Raw genomic sequence first — 23,878 nt, 5'->3', positions numbered from 1 at the left:
CCAGTCACCGCCGCCGCCGCCGCCGCGCAGGTGCTCGCTGACTGCCGCCCGGGCCCAGGCATCGCTGCGGGGCTGGTGAGTAAGCCCCGCCAGGTCCCCTTCGCCCCGCTTCTCGCCCCCTTGGTCTGCCCACGGGATTGACGTGGAGAGAAAAGTGTCGGCATCTACCGATTTAATTGCCGTCCCCGGGCTTAGGCCCGCCGTTACCCACGGTGCCCCCGGGGGCAGTGGGGCCGGGCAGCCTCCGGGCGACTTCCAAAGGTTTGCAGAGCGGGAGGTGACCGACGCTCCCGTCATCCTTAAGCAGGACGCGTTTAATGGTTCATTGGGTACTTTTTCTGTCTTGACAGCTACTGGCCCTCGCTGGCGATGATGGACGGCTCAGCAGGTACCTCCGAGGTGCTGGGGTGCTCAGATGCTGGGTCACAGAAAGACCGAGTAGTGACCGCGGAGGAATGGCGGCAGAAATGGGCGACGGGTAACACTGGGTTTCACAAGGAGCAAGTTCATCCGTACGTATCTTCTCTGCCTAAGGTATTTACAAAGAGATGCTCTGGGATGAGCGACTTAGAATTACAGAATAGCTTCAGTTGGAGAAGATCTTTTAAGATCCTCAAGTCCAGCCTCAAACCCAGCACTAGCAGGTCACCACTACATCGTGTGCCTCAGTGCCACATCTGCATGACTTTTAAATGCCACCAGGGATGGTGACTCAAAAGCTTCTCAGGGCAGGCTGTGCCAGAGCTTGACAACCATTTTGGAGAAAACTTTATTCCTAATATACAACCTAATCCCTTCCTGGTGCAACTCGAGGCCATTTCCTCTTGTCCTATGAACTCCATTCAAAAAAACCTTTACATAGAAAATGAAAGGCTAGCAAAAGGAAAATTATTTTACACAGATGCAGTTTGAAACTAAATAAATACATTTTTGTATTACCTTGAGTACTGTGTCCAGTTCTGGGCCCCTCAATTCCAGAAAGATGTTGAGGTGCTGGAACGTGTCCAGAGAAGGGCAACAAAGCTGGTGAAGGACCTGGAGCACAAATCCTATGAGGAGAGGCTGAGGGAGCTGGGGGTGTTTAGCCTGGAGAAGAGGAGGCTCAGGGATGATCTTATTACTGTCTACAACTACCTGAAAGGACATTGTAGCCAGGTGGGGGGTGGCCTCTTCTCCCAGGTAACCAGCAACAGAACAAGGGGACACAGTCTCAAGTTGTGCCGGGGTAGGTATAGGCTGGATGTTAGGAGGAAGTTCTTCACAGGGAGAGTGATTGGCATTGGAATGGGCTGCCCAGGGAGGTGGTGGAGGCACCGTCCCTGGAGGTGTTCAAGAAAAGACTGGATGAGGCACTTGGTCTGGTTGACTGGCTAGGGCTGGGTGCTAGGTTGGACTGGATGATCTTGGAGGTCTCTTCCAACCTGGTTGATTCTATGATTCTATAGTCTTCCAACCAATAAAACTTACATTTAGAACCTGTGGATGTGATTTAATTGATACAGAAGATTTAACAGTCGTTCTGTTTAAGCTGTTGCTGTGGTCCTCTTAAGAGTGAGGTGTTTGGTTTGCTTGAAAAGACAAAGAAAACAAAGAGAAATGTGTTCCTTTCTAACATAAATTAACTTTGCTTTCTAAGTGCATGGAAGGTGAGTGCTGTTTCTTTTAGGTGTTTTGATGTCCAGTTCTATGAAATAAGTTGACCTAAGTTACCTGTGTGGTAGCTGACATAGAATGCAGCACTTGTCTTTACGTGTGCCAGCACAAATGCAGTGTCAAGTAAAATGTGTCTGTTCTTCTGCAGGCTCCTCCAGAAGTACCTGGATGTTCTTTTAAATGGCAGGAGTGGACTGAGGATATTTTTCCCACTTTGTGGTAAAGCAGTAGAGATGAAATGGTAAAGCACAGGTTATAAGAGCAAAAATCTGATGTGATAATGGGGAAGGAGGGAGAGGGCCAATTCCCAACCTTGTGTTGGCCAATGGAAATGTCACATGTCTCGACTGGTAGGAAAGCAATGTCACTGGAGGCTGAAGGGAAGAGGATGCTGGGTTTGATTTGCTGGCATTCTGTGTAGTAGCCTAACTGGGATGGGTAAGCACTAATCTGAAAGTCCTCTTGATTATCCTGAGTTCAGTTTAGGGAATGCCGAATTTGTGATAGAGTGACTGAAGCCAGGCCCTTACGGCTGCTTCTCATGGTGGCGATGCCAACTTCAGTTGCCCACAATGAGGCTGGTTGTGCCAGAGTATATTGCCAAGGGACCATGTGGCACATCACACCAGGAACTGAAATGATTTGGGCTAGATAACTTATTTCATCTTTTTTTACTTTATTTAACTTTTTGGTTGGTTTGGGGAGGAGCAGTACAAACCAGTGGGTTTTTTATTGGAGGGAAAGGGCACAAACCAAGCTGCAAGACTGAGCTGCATGCTCAAGGAATCCAGTTAGTCCCACTTACCAGGTTTTACAGTGGTAACCAATCACTAGGCCAGCTGCAGCTCTGCTGTGTGCTGCTGTTGCACAGAGCTGCAGCAGTGCAGAGGTTACCCCATCCTGCTGCAGTTCAGAACATACCTGCTGTAAACTGAAGCAGGCAGTTTCTCAGTGTAATCACCATTTTCTTTAATTGTGTTCATAGAAATAAACTGTTAATCTACTGAATTTAAATAAACCCTGCAAGTCCTTGCCAGGTGTATGCCAAGTAGTGCTGATTTAAGCTTAGATAGTGGAGTGCAGGTGTTCATAAAATGTGAACACTTCAGAAAGTCATGGTTAGAGATAACCAGTGCATCCTAAAGGCAGAGTTTCCCTAACACAAATACTGCATGGGAGATGCATATTTGGTAATAGTCAAACCTGCAGGCATCATGTAAACGTGACATCTCTTTGCTGTCTGCAGGCTGGCAGACATGGGACACAATGTTGTTGGTGTGGAAGTCAGTGAGCAAGCCCTGAAGGAGTTTTTTACAGAACAGAGTCTGCCTTATTGTGAGGAACCAGTTCCAGAGATTTCAGGAGCAAAAAAGTTTCAGGTACCTATCCTATGCTGGTGTGGTTAATCATGCAGTGTGGGCATAACTGAGCAAACCAGTTACTCTGCTTTTGTGCCATTATCTTCATGGTAATCATTCCCCTCTCCTGCAGAGGTCTGAAAGAAGTTCTGAATTGTAATTTTTGACTGAGTTCTTCTTTTGAACATTTTACTTTGGCCTTCTATTCCTGTGACATTAAAGCATCTGCATGGATCACAGGATCACAGGATATTAGGGACTGGAAGGTAGCCAAGGAGATCATCAAGTCCAACCCCCCCTGCCAGAGTAGGACCACACAATCTAGCGCAGATCACAAAGGAACACAGGCCTTGAAAGTCTCCAAAGAAGGAGACTCCACAACCTCTCTGGGGAGACTGTGCCAGTGCTCTGTGACCCTTGCAGTAAAGAAGTTCCCCCTTGTGTGGAAGTGGAACCTCCTGTGATGTAACTTACACCCATTGCTCCTTGTCCTATTACAGGGAGTGAGCAGAGCCTATCCCCAGCTCCTGACCAGCCCTCAGATGTTTATAAACATTTATTAAATCCCCTCTCAGTCTTCTCTTCACCAGGCTAAAAAGTCCCCAGGTCCCTCAGCCCCTCCTCCTAAGGCATGCCCTCCAGCACCCTAATCATCCTTGTAGGTCTCTTCTGGACCCTCTTCATCAGATCCGAGTCCCTCTTAAACTGGGGAGCCCAAAACTGAAGGCAGTATTTAAGATGAGGTCTCACCGGGGCAGAGTAGAGGGGAAGGAGAACCTCCCTTGATCTACTGGACACACTCTTAATACACCCCAAGATGCCATTGGCCTTCTTGGCCACCAGGGCACATTGCTGTCCCATGGATAACTTGTTATCTACCAGCACGCCCAGGTCCCTCTCCACAGGGCTGCTCTCCAGCAGATCACCTCCCAGCCTGTACTGGTGCAGTTTATTATTCCTTCCCAGGTGCAAGACTCTGCACTTGTCCTTGTTGAACCTCATTTGGTTCCTCTGTGCCCCCCAAAAAACTAAAGTAAATGTATTTTAAAACTGGACAGTTACATGCCTTAAGAGATCAGAACCTCTGGAGGGAATCAGGGGAGGTACCTCAGTAAATTAAAAATGTTTCTCTCTATATGTTCCCCATTACACCTAAGCATATATTTGAGATACAAAATATAAATACACATTTTTAAATGCATATTTAAAGATATATTGGTGCTAAATAGTATTTCCTTTGCTTTTGATTGTAGAGTGCCTCTGGGAACATTTCTCTGTACTGCTGCAGTATTTATGATTTGTCCAGGTAAGAACACACAGTGAGTTTTACAGTAGCCAGATATCTATTAATGCTGTGTCCTATCATTTTATTTGAATCAGCTATAAAAATTTGTGACAGGTCTTCACAAGAAAACTCTCATTAACTTGTAAAAGAAAGGTGAATAGCCAGTCTCCAACAAAAAAGACCTGTTGTTGATCATTTGATTAAGATGCTGACTAAATATCTTTAAATGAACTTCTTGTTCTGAGCTATCCTGAGGAAGTTATAGTAAAACATATTTGCTTTTACAGTGAAAGCATGTGATGGTTTGGGTGTTCCCCACCCCCCCACACTTTAGAAATCACCCAGACTAGACTCAGCCGGCTCTGGAAATATGAATGAAGCTTATAGTTACATCTCAGCACAATATACAAGCAGATATTTACAGTATATACAGTTATAGACAGAAATATACAAGGTAAAAGGTAATACAGAAACACAGCTCCCCTCCCAGAAACCTGAGTCCCCAGGAGGGGCTCTCAACCACCCCTGCACCTTCCCCCTTCCCCCTCTCAACCTTCCCTAGTCCCAAGGAAGAATGGAGATTCGGACAGGGGGTTAGGAAGCAAAGTGGATTAGGTCACCTCCTCACTCCTACTGGACACAGCATTTCTAATATAAGCCAGGATGCCACTGGCTTTCTTGGCCATATGAGCACACTGCTTGCTCATACTCAGCTGCTTTTCATTTAGAACCACCTAGGTCTCTTTCTGCTAGACAGCTTTCCAAGTTGCACCAGGAGAGGTTTAGATTGGATATTAGGGCAAATTTCTTTACTGAAAGAGTGGTCAGGCATTCAAACAGGCTACCCAGGGAGATGGTGGAGTCACCATCACTGGAGGTGTTAAAACATGGCACTCTGGGATGTGGTTTAATGGACATGATAGTGTCAGTTCAACAATTGGACTTAATGATCTTGATGATCTTAGAGGTCTTTTCCAACCAAAACAATTTATGATTCCACAAACTGGAGAAAAAAAAAAAGAAATTAAAATAGAATTTATTACTTGAGTTCAAAGTCTTTTAGACAAGAGACTGTTAGTAAGACTTATGCTGGTGCAGCTGACTCCCACGGGTTTGAATAGTGTAAATTGAGGGCCTTGGAACAGATGGACTGTGTATGAATGCAACTTTGCAGATACTGCCTTGTTTCTTCCCTGCCTTGCCCCTGCCATGTAGCTGCTTGCTGTGTGGATCCCTATACCTGCTTCTTGCTGCAGGTTGACAAGTTGCCCAGGGATTGCTTAAACTTCTTGTCAGTAAGGTTTGAAAAATGTGGTTCTAAGTTTTGTATCAAGTAGCATGGTGTTATACTACCATGAAACACACCAAAATTAGACAATTAATGACACTTCTGGTGCCTATTACTTGGTCCATTGCATAGTTTGTCATCCACTAAATAAATGGGCAGATATACCTTCTGTGTGCATGATTCTGTACTGGGCGAAAGTCTGAACTGCATTCTTTGCAGTAGTCAGAAGATCATAGAATCAACCAAGTTGGAAGAGACCTCTAAGATCTTCCAGTCCAACCTAGCACCCAGCCCTATACAGTCAACTAGATCATGTCAAGAAGTGTGTCTCATCCTCTGACTAGAGTAATGCAAACACTCTTCTAGTTTCTATGGACAAGCAATTTGATTGAAAACCCAGTAATTATGAAAAGAAACTCATTTCCCTCTTGCTGAGGCTGGTCTGGCAGTAAATCCTTTTGATTATCCATCAGCCTAGCGTTGATTCCAGAACTTAGATGTGCTCCTGACCTTTGTCAGAGTGAGATGTTTCAAAGACTCTTGCTAGTTAAAGAGTAACAGGAATTACCACCGTGGGAATCTGGGATGTATGTAAAACAGTTATATTACACAACCTCCCAATGTGTTGTACCTCCCAATATGGGGAGGGTGTGTGTGTGTGGGGGGGGGGGGGGGTTAAAAATAATTTAAAACACAGTTTAGCCAACACTGCTAAATATATGCAGAAATAGAAAATCACAACTCCAGCTGCTTAAATCCAGTGGTATTTCTGCTTAGTTGTAGTTTTACTTAGACTGATCTCTGGTGCTACACATCACATAAACACGTAGCAAGGGGTAATGGAGGACTAAAAGACTGGGTAGTGATGCAGTGAAAGAGACACCTAAGAGGAGCATTTCTTAGCACCTTAGCTTCATCCTGATTTGGAATCAGGGTGAGAAAGAGCTGTATATCTTTTTTAACCTTTTCCTCGTGGCTTGTTTCTCCTCAGGTGGAAATCAGATGTGCAGACAGGCAGGGAGCACCTAGATGCCCAACAGGGCCCTGAGATCTGGGCAGCAAGGAGACCAGGACTGGAGGATGGCCACAGCATGACACTACCTGCAGCTTGTGGTGTCTGTAGGCCCTGACGAAATTAGTGGGGAGTAAAACACTTTAAATGCTTGTGTGGATCCACCGCTGCCATTCCAGTTAGACCAGATTGAAGCTAATAAGCAAAAACAAGTGTAGAAAATGTCGGGAGCTTGCCTAAGGTCGTGCAGCAGACTCAGCTGTGTAGAGAGAGCATCCTTCAAGCCTCAGAAGATCAAGTTTGTCACCTGCCCCACCAGACTTTGCTGTGGTACCCCTCGTGCCCATTGCATGTTTACCTGTCTCTGAAAATTTGCTTTTGTTGAAGAGGCTGGTTATTGAAACTAAATGCTCAGTCTTGGCAAACTTGAAAAGAAGTCACAGCTTCAAAGGAGTCAAGGTTTAACCCCAGCTTGCAACTTAGCACCACCCAGCAGCTTGCCTGCTCCCTCTTGCACATGTGATGGTTTGGGAGTTACCCCCTGCCCACACTCTCATGAAGTCACCCAGACTAGACTCAGGCAGCTGGAAGTTAAGGAATGAAGCTTTATATTTACAGCTTAGCACAATATTTACAGGTATATACAGAAATATACAAGTTAATACAGAAACACAACAGCCCTCCCAGAAATCAGAGTCCCCAGGAGGGGCTCCCAACCACCATCAGTGTAACTTGGCTTTTCTGAAACCAAACAAATCACATGCTGGAGCTAACAACCCATGTAGGTGGGAGCTGAGGTGTCTAACATTACTGAGTGTGCTTAGTTCATAACAGCAAAGCACTGAGGCAGCTGCATGTGAAATCATGCATGGGTTTCAGAAAGTGGCCAAGAAATATTGACATGCTGAGTGCATGTTAGTGCTGCATCAAGGGCCGTGGCAGAGTATGATTGCCAAAACTCTAGACTTGTAGCCCAGATGTGTTTAAGTTGCTTTCCTTCTTCCCTACCTTGTCTCGGCACTCCTTAATGATAAGGAAATGCTGAGCAATTACAGTGCTTCTGTGCTATTGTGGCAGGGTTCCAGATCATATTGTTCTGGATGATGAAAATGCTGGACTGTAACAAAAAGGTAATGAGGAATCTTCACAGCTAGCTAGAGAATCTTTATGACTTCACAGAATAAAGATGAAGATTCCTTTTTTAGCATATTTAAGCCTTTTCTTCATCTTCCTGTAGCTCAATAGTTGGCAAGTTTGATGGGGTTTGGGACAGAGGAGCTCTAGTAGCTGTGAATCCACGTGACAGACAACGGTTAGTGAATTTACTTTGTTACTGTCTTTACCATATACCTCGACACATTTTCCCTCTTGCTCCCTGCCAATGAGTCCTCTTTCATTTAAAGGACTAACCTACACAAGTTCTTCTTGACCACAGGCGTCACAGAGGACTGTACTCTACATTTGTGAGCTTTCTTCAGGAAGTGGGGAAATAAGTGATTTGTTCCAACCCAGCAGAAGCGGAGTTGGAAGTCTCATTTGAATTCCATTATTTCCTTTTCACCCTACCTGCTTTTCCTCTCTTTGTTCTTTTACCCCTCACTTCCCTTTATTCCAGTTTTTCATTCTTGCCTATAGCCAGCTCAAATGTAGTTTGACCCTACCCCCGGGATGTTGTAAATAGCTAAACCTGAATTGAATTGACAGTAATGTGCAAAGATCAGTACTTTGTTGCACACTGCATTTGAGACTGTGTCAGGTGAGCACTATGCTTTGTCTGTTAGTTTTGAGATAAATATGCAAAAAAAAAAAGATGCTTGTTTGTGAGGTGTAGACACTAACCTTTATTTGAGATGTTTCGTGTGTGACCTAAATTTTATGCTCAGGAAATTCAAACTAAGCTTTGCTTAGTTTCTGTGCAGTTCAGGTTCAGGTTGTCTCTGCACAGAGATGCCTGTTACTGCTTTTGATAAGTATTTTGAACGTTATGTGTAAATATTTGTACAGTTCCAAAATAATAAAGCATAACTTTCTCCTTTTAGCTATGTCAGTTTGATGATTACCCTACTGGAGAAAAATTCTTCTTACCTCCTCGTTACAGTTGCCTATGATCCAAACAAACACAAAGGTGAGACATTTGTGCTGTTTGTTCAAAGCATTTTGTGTGTTTTAATACAGGTTGTATATAGAAGTGGAAGATACATTAATATCTTCCCTAGAATTTTTTATCAGCATACCTTTTGCCAGCTGATCACACCAAAACTGTGTGTCAAAAATTGTAGGGCTTGACTAGACTTGCCTTCTCTCTACCATTCAGACATGCTAAGGGTAGGTGGAGGACAGACATGCTGTGTTAACAGTGAAATAAAACTGGCAGTGTGGCTATGATAGTGAGGCTGGAAGAATGAATGTTCAGAGTAACATCCTGTCTGACCTCGAGAAGCTTGAGGCACTCTGTTTACCCAGTACTTGCAACCCAACTTGTGCCTCTCTCCTAGTCACTACCATCATCTGAGTATGCTTGGAAGAGGTGAAATTCTGTAAAAATGTAAAGTATATTTATTTTATAAATTTTATTATGTACTGAGGTCTGCAGTATTTGATTTTGTTTGTTTGTTTGTTAATTAGAACTCTCAAGAGAAATAAATTTCTTGCTACTTTTGGGTTCTTCAACATAATTATCCCTGGGAAAAAAAACAGGTCTTGTTATCATAAGCAGCAATAGTTCAATGAATTGTTCTTCCTCTCACATTATTCAGAATTTAGCTTTAATTATGTCATTGGAGCATAAAAACATTGTGTGCTGCATTCACACAGTGCCCTGAGAGTGGCTGTATCCATGGCATGTTGATGGCTTCTGACAGTGCGGCTGCAGCCTAGAGATGATACAGCAGCAGCGACACCTGAAGCTGTCGGTTGGCCAACAAAGTGCCATGAGGTCCTGAACATGATGCTTTCTGCTTCCTGAACATAGCACTACATAGTGGGGCCCCATGGCAGGCCAGGTGCTCTGAGTGATGGAGCTGGCTCTCCTGCTGCAGTGTAAGGCTTTGAGTCTTCTCTCTGATTAGCTTCACCCCTTTTCTTTCAGGCCCACCATTTTATGTTCCTGAATCTGAAATTAAAACCTTGTTTGGTAAGTAATATTTCAACTCACCCTTAGGAGTTTGTTCCAAAATAGCTAAATGTGTTTATATGCTTCTACCCCACCTTGTGACCAGTGATAGTTATTTGCTTCTTATCTAAGGGGTGGAGTTGTGGAAAAATAATGGGAAAAACAAATACCATTTTAGCCACAGGGATTTTGTTGTCAAGGAAAACTCAGCTCTTCAAAAGATATGAAGACAACCCAAGAGACAGATGCTGTCTCTTTCTTCCCCTTGGCATCTTTTCATTCTCCTGGGATTTGTCCTGCATGCAGTGATCTTGTAGCTGCTCTTTTACCATTTTATCTGTCTTTGCACTTCATCACCAGCTACCCTGGTTTTAATACAAGGTCTTTGCATACCACTGCCACCATTTCTGCTTGTACTTCTGTAGCCAAAGAAGACAAGTAATACGCCATGTGGAGAAAATGCTAACAGTACAACTCTAACCCATTAAAGTAACAAAAGTCAGAATTATGGCAGGAGTTTAATTCTAGAAGTTCTTCCTGACAAGCTTCCTCCTGATCTTTCAAATTTACAGCTTGCAGAGAACCGTGCAGTGAGTTATTAGAGTGGATGGTTGCATCCCACAGCAAAAGAGACAGATACATTTTCTCCAGTGCATTTGTGTCACTGTGAGGAAAGCTGTGAATAACATTCGTTGTTGTTTTGGTTTTTTTTCTGACAGTTTGCATTTTTCACAACATAATCATTGGTTATTCTTTCTTCTTGTTCAGGCAACTACTGTGAAATAAAGTGTCTTCAAAAACGTGATGACTTTTCAGACAGACACAGACAGTGGGGACTAGATTATTTCCTGGAGGTGATATATATACTAAGGTTTATATCTTGATTAAAATTATCTAACTTACCTTCCATCTTGCTTTTATTTATATCTCACCTTTTATTATGATGCATGTTTTAAGGCACTCTTAAAGCAGGCTTCATCATACAGAAGAATGCCTGTGCAACATTTTTGTCCATTTTGCTCACCAAATTAGCTCTCCTATCTAGCTGCCTTCACTGTCTGGGGATGCATGTGGCTTTGCCTTGCACAAACAAGCATTTTTAAAGTATACCTTTTTTCTCCCACATCTATTTAAATCTTCAGAGTTGGTAAAAAGAAATGCTTCTATTTCTTTTTGGCCATTGCCAGTTGGTAATGCCTGCCTGGTGCTCCATGGGTCAGCCCTGGCGGCTGGCAGCGCCAGGAGCAATGGCAGCTGCAAATGCTGTTTCTTGCCACGCTGGTTTTGTGCCAGTCCAGGCAGCTGGGCAAGAGGGGTGGGAAGCTGGCACAAGTTGCTTCTCTCTGTCCCCATTAGTTGTGATTACAGGTCAAGAGATGAACTGGCAGCAAGCAGGAGAAAAGCAGTTGGCAGCAGCCATCAAGGGAAAACTAAGATTAAGCAGGAAAGAGACGAGGGAAGTGAACTGAGTGGTAATAAAGGAGAGAGTATGGGGAGAAGATGTCCTGTAGTTGCTGGTGAGTGTGCTGCTCCCTCCTTTACTCAAGAAGCAACTTTGATCAGGCACACCAGCACATGGCTTTTTAGGCTTAGAGAGTTCTAAGAAAATCCACAGAGCTGCTGCATGTTCATCTGAACCCAAACCTTCCGTTGCAGGTCTTCCGTCACTCCCACATGGATACTACTGCAGGTTTTAATTACAAAATTTGGGGCTCTCAAAACCCACTCTCAGCCTGGCCTTCTCCTCTTGGCAGCTTTTGAAGATGCTGGAAAGGTACAATTACGACTGGAAGACGAGCAAAAGCCTTTTGAATGTTGTACTCTTAAAGCTGCCTCATGATTTTAGCACAGCAGTCTCCAGGCTACAGCACTCTCAATACTGCCTGTAGCTACTGGTGACTGGGGATATAGAAGAAAAGAACTGTGCAAGCTGGGAGCTGCTAATTTATGATACTTCTTATTTCTGGATAACATTGCAGCTATGCCAGGTTAAAAAATCTCCTTCCTTTTGACCCAGAATTATTTTCCAGTTGTAGTGTGAGAGCTGCTGAAGTTTATCTCAGGCGTGCAGATAGGTGATAGCTGTGGAAGGCCAGGTGCCAGACATGAGGCTGCTGCATGCTCAGTGATGTCCTGCACAGGATTCTCAGCTATGTGGCAGCCTGACAAGAGCAATGGCACATCTCAGGTGAGCCCTTTTAGGAAGTGTAAGACAGCTCCGACACAAAGATGGTCTAGGGGCTGGAGCACCTCCTCTGTGAGGACAGGCTGAGAGCGCTGGGGTTGTTCAGCCCTGAGAAGGCTCTGGGAAGACCTTATTGTGGCCTTAAGGCCTTTGAGAAAGATGGGGGAGGACTCTTTATCAGGGAATTTAGCGACTGGACCCTTGAAACTAGAAGGATTCAGACTAGATATAAGGAGGAATTATTTTACAAACGAATACGGTGAGATGGGGACACAGTTGCCCACAGGGACTGTGGAAGCCCCATCTCTGGAAACATTTCAGGTCGGGTGGTTTGGGTCTCCTAGCAACCTGATCTAGTTAAAGATGACCCTGCTGACTTCAGGGGCCGTTTGACTAGATGAACTTCACAGGTCTCGTCCAATCTCGGCTATACTGTGGATCTATGAAATGGCGGCGCTGCCTCACTCCGACAGGCGCCCCAGCGGTACCGGCGATGCTGTGGTGCACTGGGTGACGGGGCGGGCCGGTCGGAAAGGCGGGCTGCCACGGGTCGGAAAGGCGGGCTGCCACGGGTCGGAAAGGCGGGCTGCCGCGGGTCGGAAAGGCGGGCTGCCGCGGTTCGGGAAGGCGGGCTGCCGCGGGTCGGAAAGGCGGGCTGCCACGGGTCGGAAAGGCGGGCTGCCGCGGGTCGGAAAGGCGGACTGCCGCGGTTCGGAAAGGCGGGCTGCTACGGTTCGGAAAGGCGGACTGCCGCGGTTCGGAAAGGCGGACTGCCACGGGTCGGAAAGGCGGGCTGCCGCGGGTCGGAAAGGCGGGCTGCCGCGGGTCGGGAAGGCGGGCTGCCGCGGGTCGGAAAGGCGGGCTGCCGCGGGTCGGAAAGGCGGGCTGCCGCGGGTCGGAAAGGCGGGCTGCCGCGGGTCGGAAAGGCGGGCTGCCGCGGGTCGGAAAGGCGGACTGCCGCGGGTCGGAAAGGCGGGCTGCCGCGGTTCGGGAAGGCGGACTGACGCGGGTCGGAAAGGCGGGCTGCCGCGGGTCGGGAAGGCGGACTGACGCGGGTCGGAAAGGCGGGCTGCCACGGGTCGGAAAGGCGGGCTGCCGCGGGTCGGAAAGGCGGGCCGCTACGGTTCGGAAAGGCGGACTGCCGCGGCCCGCGGGGCGGAGCGGTGCTGCCGGCGGGGCCGTGCCGTTGTGCCTCATCTAGCCCACAGAGGGGGCGCTGCGCGCCTCAGCTCGCCTCGCTGCAGTTTCCAGCTGCCTCTGCACGGCGGTCATGGCATCGGAGGACGAGGCGGAGCTGAGCCTGCTGGAGTGTCGGGTGTGCTTCGAGCGGTATGGCCCTGGCGGGCAGCGGAGGCCGCGGAACCTGCCCTGCGGGCATGTCCTGTGTCAGGGCTGCGTGTGGGCTCTGGGAGGCCCCGAGAGCCGGCAGCTGGAGTGCCCCTTTTGCCGGCGGGCCTGCGGCTTCGCCGAGACGAGCGACTGTCTGCCGCTGCTGCAGCTGTTGGAGGTGCTGGGCCCCGAGTGCAGCAGCGTTTCCTTGGCCTTGGGGAGGAGCGCTGACAGGGAGGCCGGGCCGGCTGCCGCGGGCCTCGGGCTGCGGCTGACTCTGGGGGGCTGGGGGTCGCTGGTCAACCCCACGGGGGTGGCCGCCTGCCGGAAATCGGGGCGCCTGGCAGTGGCACACGACGGCAAGAAGAGGATCCATGTCTTTAGCCCGAGCGGATGCTGTCTGCAGCGGTTTGGGGAGCGGGGGGATGCGGGCAACGATATCAAGTACCCGCTTGATGTGACGATCACGTCGGACGGGCACGTGGTGGTCACCGATGGTGGGGACCGCTCTGTGAAGGCCTTTAATTTTGAAGGAAAGGGGGTCTTGGCTGTTCGGGAAGGTTTCTCTTTGCCTTGGGGTTTGGATGCTACCCCGGAGAGTGAAGTAATCCTGACCGACTCGGAGGCGGGCGCTCTCTACCGCTTGACGGCTGACTTCAAGAAGGGGAAGTTAAAGAAGTGTCAGATGATCCGGTCTCAGTTGATCAGTCCAAGAGGGGTTGCAGTCTCACATACCTCGGGTGCTGTCGTGGTAATAGAGCACCTGAAAGCTTCAGGATTGAACAACAACAGTACCCGAGTGAAGATACTCAGTGCAGAGATGGATCTCATTGGCCAAATGGATAACTTTGGTCTGAGTCTTGTTTTCCCCTCCAAAATACATGCTACAGCTGTGGCATTTGACAGAGAGGGTCGTATTATAGTAACAGATGTCTGTAGCCAGGCCATAATATGCTTAGGGAAACCTGAGGAATTTCCCATCTTTAACCCTCTAATTAGCCATGGGCTTTCTTATCCCGTGGGACTGACTTACATGGCAAACAATTCCCTCGTTGTTTTAGACAGTGGGGATCATTCACTAAAAATATATAACTCCACTTGAATGGGTTGAGGTGCGTGCTGCTACACATTCAAGCTTCTTTTGGCCATAAAGCAAAGTTCTGGTGTTAGTAGGTGTGTAGCAAGGAGGCATTTTCTGGCCTTGAATAAAGGTCTTTGACCATCATGTGCTTCCTGCAGAAGTTGTGTCAGAATCCCTTGCCTGTCTGTGGGAGCAGACCTGGCCATTGCAGGCTGTAGTCATAAGTCAATCAACCAAACTAGTGATCTGGCAGTTTAAAACTATTCTATACCTTGACAAACAAATGGGTTTGGTACTTTTTGACAAGTAGTAACAATGGCATTTTGGAATGGAGTAATCATACACCAGAGCCTGGGAGAGAAAGTGATGCATTGTGTGTTTATGTTCCTGGCATGCAATTTTCTTTATTCTTTGTTCAGCATTGATACACTCATGAGAGTGACAGAGTTTCTGTTTCAAAGATTTCTGCACGAGAAAGGAGACTGGCTTGATGAAATTATAGGAGAAGCAGAAACTTCAGCACCACCTGAATCCAGCTAAGATCATTGCAATGGAGGAGCTGCCACTGATACCTTGTGTGAATTGGTGCTCAAAGCCTGCTTTCTCCATACCAAGGAAATGCAATTCTGAGAGCTCTCTTCTCTCTAATAGTTTATTCCAAACTTTATTAGGACTGTACTGTAGCACTTGGTCTCCCTGTATAATGTACAAGTCTGTGCCTTTAAAGATAATTTGGTGTGTGGTCACCAGCATGGGCAGCTTTCCCTAAAAGCCCCTTGAAGTAGTTGTGTTTAGACCACAAATACTCCTGCATATATAAAATTAAGTTGGCCTTGCAGCTAACACAGGTATGTTTGGGGGTTTCCAATACTGCATGCCTCTGCCTTGTCATTAATATGGTACTGTTTCACCCCAAAGTCCAAGATTCATCTGAAAATTGAAATGTTGGTGAGAAGTAATAAAGGGGGACGTAAGCCTAATTTTTTTTCCTAGCTTCCAAATGAGATTTTTTTATGAACGCACAGAAGATTTAGATTGGTTTATACTTCCCTGAAAACAGTTTCACTGTGAACAGTTCTGTGGCCTTATTGCATTGTGGAAATTACCTTAATTTTCTGATGAAGGTTTTAACACTCCCACTAGAAGTCACTGCTGCACTTTTAGGGTTTACCTGCTGCTAAAATGATTACTTAAGCAGTTCAGCTTTAGAAGGACGTTAGATGTAAGTGCTGTTTGAGGGATAGGCAAAAAGGTGTAAGACTTTGAGGTGATTTATTTAGTCACTGAAACTATTAATAGGAATTAGCGTAATTTGAAAGTCTCAGGTCATATAGTTTAAACTCTAATTCAGAAAATGTATTAATCTATCCTATGTGAAGATTTGCGTAAACAAACCAAATCTATTATATACAGGTGTCTGTAAAGGTTAATTCAACAATGACCTGCCAGTAAAATCTGTTTTGCTTACCTATGTTGGATAATTTAGTGACAGCACCTCATATGTTTTTGTCAGGGGTTTCTCTGTTACAGTCCAGTTTCACCATTGCAGTTGCCTTGTACATGGGTTGTTGTTTTTAATTTGGAAATACCCTGCTATAAAGTTTTTGTAGGGTCATTTGTTGCTGTTGAAAAATAGTGGACTCGCATGTTTGGTCTTTTCTAGCCTTCTCTACTGCCAAGTCTCACTGCAAATGCCTTTGGTGGCATCAGAAGTACTCCTTAGCTGTTGTGTAGCAGGTGTACAGCCTTGAGCAGGAGCACTCTTGAAGGGTTAGGAAGGAAATCTTCTAGTGAAGTAGCTCCCCTGGATTACATATTCGTTTCTAGGTGCTGAGGAAACATCTGTCTTTGAGGAATATAGACCTAATCAGATGACACTGTCTTTGGGGAGCTGCTGTGTTTCAAAATGAATGCAATATCACAGTTCTGTATTCATTAATAGTTTGTCATGGTAGTACTTCCTCTGAACTGTAGACTGTGAGCTTTCATCTCCTCAAACCTTTATGTGCACCCTGAGCTTGGTTTTGCTACTGAGATCACGGCTGGGCAAGTTTCCTAACACCTCTTGCCATGTAGGCAGCTTTCCACTAGCTGAAGTGCTGAATTTAAATATTTGGCTCATGCTTTTTTTGAATCTACAAAAACTCCTGGTTTTGCCTGTTCTACTCATATATGTCAAAGCATAGGGCCTGGCTGGCTACTAAACAAGTGACAGATGCTCCCTATTGATTCCTCTCCCTTCCCAGAAGGGAAAAGAAAGGGAATATGAGTTTGGAAAAGAAAAGAAAATAGCTTTAATGAAACAATAACAATAAAATTAAGTAGATAGAAATATATGCAAACCAAACATTGAACCCAACTCCTCTGATGTCACCACTGATGCTGTGGGCAGGCACTGGGCAGGTCCCACACTGGACTCGGTGGCAGATGGGAACCATGTTCAGGAGCTGGATTCTGGAACTGGATTCAGGAATACATGGATCAGGACTGAAAGCAGAATGGACATCAGACATTAAAAAAGAGGATCTCATCTTTCATGATCCCTCATTTTATACTGAATATCATGTACATGGAATGGAATTCCTTGCTGATCAGTTTAGCATCACCTCCCTGTCTGTGTCTCTCTGCAGGAGTAGCCTTTTACCTTCTGCACCCCAGTGTGGTGTACAAGATTTAGCAATGACTTTGGTCTGAACACCAATCCTTGGTACTAATTCTAAACATCAGTATTACCACTGCTAGAAGCAGACACTGCAAAAACATGCTGTTAACTGCAGAAAGTGCTGTTACTTGGAAGAGACTAAGCTGAAAAGTCAAATCACTGAAGAGAATTCTGTTCTAAGTCCTTTGGTACATGACTAGAAATTGTGTGATGTGTCAGTTTGTAAGTGAGATGAGCTTTGTGCCTTTATTTTGTACATAGTTTGCTGTATACTATCTCCTTCAGTCTCAGCTTCACCTACCTACTGAAAGGAAGTATGGACTTTTTCTCTAAGGATGTAGCTGTTATGCTGCAAAGCTCGATGCTTGGTGTTGTACGATGCTGCATTGATGAAACAGTGGCATTCTGTTAGTTCATTTGATGCAGGTGCCTAAGTTGAGAAACACATGAGGGAATTGAGAACATGGAAAATACAGCAGTAAACCTGAACTTGGTGGGTTTTTTCCCTCACACAAGAGAATATAAGAGAGAATGGGAGATCCATCAACATGCTGATAACAAACTAAAAAGCTTTTGGCACTTTTGCTCTTGCCTCTTCTTTTATGCATATATGCACATTTTCCCTGTAGCTGCTGCAGGTACCTATTGCCTTCAGGATGATACCTTTATGCCATCTGCTTTTTAAAGGCTCAGAGAATGCATACTGCTCTGTTGGAATTTAGTCACAGATTTCAAAAGAAGAAAAAGTTGTGCTTTGCTACAGGGATGGTGAAGGACGAAGGGCCCACACCTGAACAAATATCATTAGGTGAGTGATGCTTTTGGGGTTTGACTGGATATGCTCAAAATGGGGATAGCAAGATATATGCTTACCTTTGGAAAAGAGTGTGACACTTTCATATAGAAAGTAACATGGGACTGCATCTAATTGCTTCATAGAATATCTTGGGTTGGAAGTGAGCTTTAAAGGTCATCTAGTCCACCCCTCCTGCAGTCAGCAGACACATCTTCAACTAGATCAGGTTGCTCAGAGCCTTGTCCCTGGGCAACCTATGCCAGTGTTTCACTATCCTCATTGTAAAAATTTTCTTGCTTAGATCTAGTCTAAGTCTCCACCTTTTTAGTTTAAAACTATCACCCCCTGTCCTGTCTCAACACACTCTGCTAAAAAGTCTGTCCCAGTCTTTGTTATGGGTCCTGTTTCAGTACTGAAAAGCCTCAATAACATCTCCCTGAAGCCTTTTCCAGACTTCAGTGATAGTTACTGTTGCATTTATTTTATTTTTTTTAAAGAGCCTAAGCTAAACTTCAAACAACCCTCTGCACCCCATGCTCTAACAATTTGGATTGAAGCCAAACAAACAGTATTCCTCTCATGTCCTCTTTGCAGCCCCTGCTAGAGATTGGTATATCTGTTGTATGTACACAGACTGCAATTCCTGTTAGTTTATTTTTAACCATTGATCTCAGGTTGCTGTCACTGTATATAAATATACCAGAGTGTGTTTACAGTGTTAAGGAATAAAGGCTCCGGGTAGACCTTACTGCTGCCTTCCAGTACTTAAAGGGCAGTTACAAGAAAAATGGGGCCAACCTTTTGATATGTTTGGGAATTAATTGTCTGAAGCAGGAATTATAAAAATACAGTTACTTTATTTTCCTGAAAAGCCCCACCTCCAAACTATACACAGAAAACTAATTACATTTCATTTACAGATTCTAATTCGGTCAGGAGTCTTCACAAGGATGCTTTAGTAATTTAGGGAAGTCAGAGAATGGAAAAGCCTAAGCTACCATACAGCTCTACTCCACTTATAAATCAGGCTGAGCAGAGAGCCTAGGGAGCAGCAGATTTTACTCATGGAGGTGAAGTGGGAATTTAGAGATGGTTCCTGCTGAATCTCTGCAGCACCCTCTGAAACTGCAAGCTATAATCCAGTCTTGGATCCACATGGTGTTATGTCCAATGTGAATAAAGCTCACCAAAGTCCAAAGTGTCAGTAGACAAAGCTTCCATGAGGCAAAGATCATGGAGAAATGCAGGGAAAAAAGCCAAACTGCTGCCTCTGTTTCTACGAACAGCAGCGGCTTGCGGCAGAGACAGGCAGGGTTCTTCTGTCAGGAAGCCAGGTCCAAGAGAAGCCAGGTCCGAGTGCCACTGGCAGCTCTCTCTTGAATGGACCTAAGGATTTGCTGGACTTGCAGACTTGTGGGGGGGAGCAGAACAGACTGTGCAAGAGAAGGACTACAGCAGAACTGTACAGAACGGTGCGAAAGTGGGAACTACATGCTCTTTTTTCCTCACTCTATTTATGATCTTCCAAGACAATGTGTCCAATGCCATGGTCTAGTTGACTGGTCAGGGCTGGGTGATAGGTTGGAATGGATGATCTTGCAGGTCTCTTCCAACCTGGTTGATTCTATGATAGTTTGGGTGTTACCTGCCCCCCCCTCCCCTTATGAAATCACCCAGACTAGACTCAGCTGAGCTAGAAATTAAGAATGAAGTTACAGTTTAGTACAATATACAAGCAGGTATTTACAATATATACAGCTATATATAAAAATATACAAATTAAAAAGTAATACAGAAACACAATACCCCTTGCAGAAACCAGAGTCCCCAGGAGGAGCTCCCAACCACCTTTCCACCTCCTTTCCACCCCTTTACCTTATCCCAGACTTTGCCTTCCATTCAGTGTGTGTTGGGAAGAAAAAAACAGTAGAAAGTCTGAAGCAGCAGGAAAGGCCAGTGGTAAACCACCCTCAACCCACAGCCAGCCCAGCAGAAAAAGACCAGCACACAAAAAATGGAAACCAGAAGCAGCAACTGGAACAGTAAGTCTCTGATATTACAATCTAAACTGTTCTGCCCCCATTGTAGCAATGAGGTTACTTACTTCACATTCAGGTTACAAAGGAGGGGAGGAGATTGGCTCTGAAGAGAAGAAAAAAATTACTGAAAGATGTCTGCTGTTTAAGCAGAGGGTACACACCACCCAGTCAGAGCACAGTTGGAAGCCATCAGTAGAGGGAATGCATTATTTGGAGGTGCAGCATTTCAGCCTGGACAATGGACAAGACAATAAGGGCTGTTGACTCTTGATTTGTATTGACCTCTGCTGGAAGAGCAACCTACACTTGAAGGATTTCCCAGCCACAATTAGGTACTTTTCAGATGGTAATCCTTGGGGAGTCATTTGTTACTCTTAGCTTTTTGTAACATAAATCTGTGGGACATGAAGACTTGGTGCACACTAAGCATTTTAGGAAAGTTATGTTCCCTGTAATTGAATAAATACTTATATAGTGTTTTTCTAAAGATTTCTCATAATGTAAGTAATGATTGTTCTTAGGAAACAGGTGAGCATTGTATGGGCAGTGACTAAAGAACAAAATCTTTCATGGAATATGTTGGAGAAGGCTTGGGAAAGACTTTATAGCTACATTTCAATAGCTGAATGAGACCTACATGAAGGATCAGGAAGGACTGTTTAGAAGGGCTTGTGGTTATAGGGTAAGGGGTAGTGGTTTTAAACTGGAGCTGAGTAGATTTAGGTTGGACATAAGGACAAAATTCTTTACAGTGAAAATGGTAAAATATTGAAACAGGTTGCCCAGGGATGTGGTTGAGGCCCCATCCCTGGAGGCACTCAAGATCAGACTCAATGTGGCCCTGGGCAACCTGATTTAGTTAGAGGTGTCCCTGCTCACTGCAGGGCAATTGGACAAGATGACCTTTGAGGATCCCTTCCAACACAATGCAGTCTGTCAATATTGGCTCTTTTTTTTTTTTTAATCAGGAAAATATTACTAGTCAGAAAATACTGACTCTACCATGTAAAATACTCCAATGAAAGAGTTTATTCTGAAAAAAATGAAAATGTAAAAATAGGAAGAGAAAATAGGTCTTTTATCAAAGCTTGCTTCTAAAACTCCTAATACAAAGAGTATGATCTTAAAAGAACTGTCACACCTACTGTCAAGGGTTAGGGCTAGAAACTAGAATCCTTGAGCATTAACCACTGCTAGAAGCAGACACTGTGACAAGATGCCATTAACTGCAGAAACTGCAGTAACAGACTCAGCTGAAAAGGCAAATCACTGAACAGAATCAGTTCTGTTCTAACTCAAACCAGGATGCCTACACAATCATAAAAGGTAACTCATTCACTGTTTTTTGTTCCAAATATAAATAGATAAAATATTAATGTTCAGTTTGAATTATTTCCTGAATGATATGGACTATGGAATTTACCTAGCATTAACCAGTATTTAATAACTACTGACCTGTATTGAGAGTAAGAAACAAAGAACAATTGTGTCTTCTACTATCACAGACCAAGCTAATGTGAGAAGAAATACAATGTCATTAGAGATATACTTTATAAGTTAATCTATCAAAAAGAGTCAGACAGATGAAGTATTAAAAATGTATGAGAATCTTTGTATGAAAATGATGTGCCTGGCTCCCTTATTTGTCACTGCCTTTAATTAGGTAGTAGATGGGGCTCTTCAGTGAGTTCTGCACCAACTTCTAGTCACCTTACAGCATGATATTATGGAGCCATAAATATTTCAAATACATGTATTAGTCTTTCTATTCTTGATGTTTCTTAAAGTGGCTTGTTTCAGTTGATGCTTGCTCAGTCACGACTAGTTCATTGTGTAGTCATATGTAATGGTTTAGCTTTTCATATTTATTTCTTTGTAATCTACTGAGCAATTTATTGTTTCATAGTACTCCATCAGACTAAGTGGATTCCTTTTTGGAATATGAAGTTGTTCAGCAACCAGCAATCTAGGACAAGACTCACTCTGGACTATCAACAGGGGAAACCTTATACCTGAGCTACTTCTGCAGATCCTGAAAAGGAGATTATTAGTCTTAGCCATCAGTTCAGGAAAGTTACGTTGTTTTCATTGTGGTAGAGACTCAGTATAGATGCTAGGTCCCAAGAAGACTGTGTGAAAAGATTCCTAAGGTTGTGAGGCAGTTAGCCACTTTATTGCATTTCAGATAGAGAAATGCCAGCTTTTAAAGACCAGATGGAAAGTGCACTGTTTTTACCCTACTATAACAAAGTGAAATTGAAGTTGTCCAAGGCCTGAGATTAGAGCTACAGGACCATTGGTCTATTTATCACTTGTTTTCTAATGTCCACAAAGCTGTTTGGTATTTGGATGGTGTTATCATCATGATATTGTCTCATATTGGCATTGCATCAATGCTACTGAGTGTGGTAGTGTTAAAATTACCCCCTCAAAAAGAAATCACCTTACTAGTTCAGAAGGTTTGGAAGTAAGATAAAGCTATATATTTACAGCAAGCTACAGTCTAAAAGTATATAATACAATGCATATGTACAAAATGTATTTACATATATTTACAGTTATTTACAATTTAGAAAGAGCAGGGATATCCATCTCTGAACAAACCCAGAAGGGGCTAACAGCCACCTTCTTCTCCTCCCAGAGAGAGAGAACCAGGCCCCCACTGTTATCTATGCAGCCAAGGTTAGTGTAGCCATGCAAGATCAGGCCAGCATGGGGACAAGAAGAGGAGGAGGAAGCAGGAAGTGGCAGTGAGAACGGTTTATGCAACAGATTATATCCTAGTCCAGCAAACAAGTGAAACAGACTAATCTATTAGTTTTTATTTTTAAACTAATCATCTATTTTCTTTAATTTCTATTAAAAAACATCTAGAAAGTTTCTACTTCTTGTTTATAATTTAGGATTCAGCTAGAGTGCTAGCTCTAAACCACTACACTGAGATGAAAAACAAAGTTGGCAGCTTAGAAAAAGTTCACAGTATAAATGGTAGGAAAGGACTTCAGTCATTCAGGGAATGCATTTGGGAGACAGGCATGAGAGCTGTATTAAGAGAAGAGAAGACTGTACATTCAGTACATTTATTGTGTGGACTAACAGTTTTAGGAACCCTTCTACCTCAGCTCCCCAGTGCAGCTCCCACTGTGGGAAGCACTTAATCAGGAGTTACTAACTTGTGGGTTGCTGGCTCTCTCTTTTTTTTTTTGAGGTTCTCTGCATTAACAGCAGACTGGTCCCAGTGATCCAGATATCTGCCTGCTTTGGATTTCATGGATGACTCCTCTAAGTGGTCTGGATTGCCCTTTCAAACGCTGATGTAGACAAACTACAAGAGGCTTAAGTATGCCATCTGTTACTCTCATTTTGTCACCTGTAAAAAGGCAAGACTTTGACATGGAGAGAATGACATTTGAAGTGATATAACAACAAAGAACAGCCAGTGGCTACACTAGCCTTCGATCTAAGAAAATGGGATGATCTGTTGCTGATATTTTGTTGTTGTGGTTGTTGATCATGAGATTATTATATTTGGACTGCTTTCTCCAGGCTGGGGAGAAGTGCGTGGGGGAATGATCGGGTGTTTTGTTTTCTAAATAGAAGATCCCGAGTCTTGTTATGCATTTTAATTAGCACCTTCAACACTTGTTTGCACCACATACAGGAACTGATGAAACTTGTTGAACTCAATGTGAATCTTCCTGTTGACTTCAGTAGATAGCAGAGAGCCAAGTTCTGTGCTGAGCTGACTTCCATATGTTTTAACAAACACAATTCCACCTCCTCTCTCAGGGCTTTGCCTCACTTGCCTTCCTTATATGCTGATATTCCTGTGCATGCTGTTCTCTTTTCCAATCCATGTCAAGCAAGCTCTTTTCCTCTCTACACGTTAGAAAGATTATCCACATTTGGCTAGAGCATATATTTGCCGGCATTGCTAACTGCAATTGCGTAAGGAGAAATTTTGGCTTGGCCAGCGTGGTTACTAGTTCAGCCTACTTAGCAAGCAAGCTTGATGGATGCAGTCCTTCCTCCCCACCCTCCTCCTCCTCCCAGGGGCAGAGCCCTTGTTCCAAATCTC

General features: G+C 44.4%; 2 protein-coding genes across 3 annotated transcripts; both read left to right on the top strand.

Moving 5' to 3' along the window:
* The first annotated feature begins 8 nt into the window (after positions 1 to 8).
* Positions 9 to 10,611, top strand: TPMT (thiopurine S-methyltransferase). Of its 2 annotated transcripts, none has more exons than XM_064161047.1 (9): positions 9 to 75; positions 351 to 512; positions 1,802 to 1,894; positions 2,900 to 3,032; positions 4,265 to 4,317; positions 7,834 to 7,908; positions 8,636 to 8,721; positions 9,685 to 9,729; positions 10,477 to 10,611. In XM_064161047.1, exons 2-9 carry the CDS (start codon positions 370 to 372, stop codon positions 10,590 to 10,592), a joined length of 744 nt encoding a protein of 247 aa, XP_064017117.1. In that variant the 5' UTR covers positions 9 to 75; positions 351 to 369; the 3' UTR covers positions 10,593 to 10,611. The 2 variants fall into 2 exon arrangements, with proteins under 2 accessions (XP_064017117.1, XP_064017118.1); XM_064161048.1 differs by lacking the exon at positions 10,477 to 10,611 and adding an exon at positions 10,281 to 10,470.
* A 2,406-nt stretch (positions 10,612 to 13,017) lies between these two features.
* On the top strand, positions 13,018 to 14,643 carry NHLRC1 (NHL repeat containing E3 ubiquitin protein ligase 1). The gene has a single exon (XM_064161035.1). It carries the CDS (start codon positions 13,164 to 13,166, stop codon positions 14,322 to 14,324), a length of 1,161 nt encoding a protein of 386 aa, XP_064017105.1. The 5' UTR covers positions 13,018 to 13,163; the 3' UTR covers positions 14,325 to 14,643.
* The last annotated feature ends 9,235 nt before the right edge of the window (positions 14,644 to 23,878 follow it).

Source organism: Pogoniulus pusillus, chromosome 21, assembly GCF_015220805.1.
Source record: "Pogoniulus pusillus isolate bPogPus1 chromosome 21, bPogPus1.pri, whole genome shotgun sequence".
In the NCBI taxonomy this organism is placed as follows: domain Eukaryota; kingdom Metazoa; phylum Chordata; class Aves; order Piciformes; family Lybiidae; genus Pogoniulus; species Pogoniulus pusillus.
The sequence above is the reverse complement of the archived record's forward strand: the minus strand, read 5'-3'. Positions and strand labels throughout refer to the sequence as shown.

Excerpts from the sequence above, each read along its gene's own strand:
- TPMT (XM_064161047.1), top strand. The coding sequence starts at position 370 with ATGATGGACGGCTCAGCAGGTACCTCCGAGGTGCTGGGGTGCTCAGAT. Across the intron at positions 1,895-2,899 it reads AAAGCAGTAGAGATGAAATG|GCTGGCAGACATGGGACACA; the intron begins GTAAAGCACAGG and ends TGCTGTCTGCAG. Across the intron at positions 4,318-7,833 it reads AGTATTTATGATTTGTCCAG|CTCAATAGTTGGCAAGTTTG; the intron begins GTAAGAACACAC and ends ATCTTCCTGTAG.
- NHLRC1 (XM_064161035.1), top strand. The coding sequence starts at position 13,164 with ATGGCATCGGAGGACGAGGCGGAGCTGAGCCTGCTGGAGTGTCGGGTG.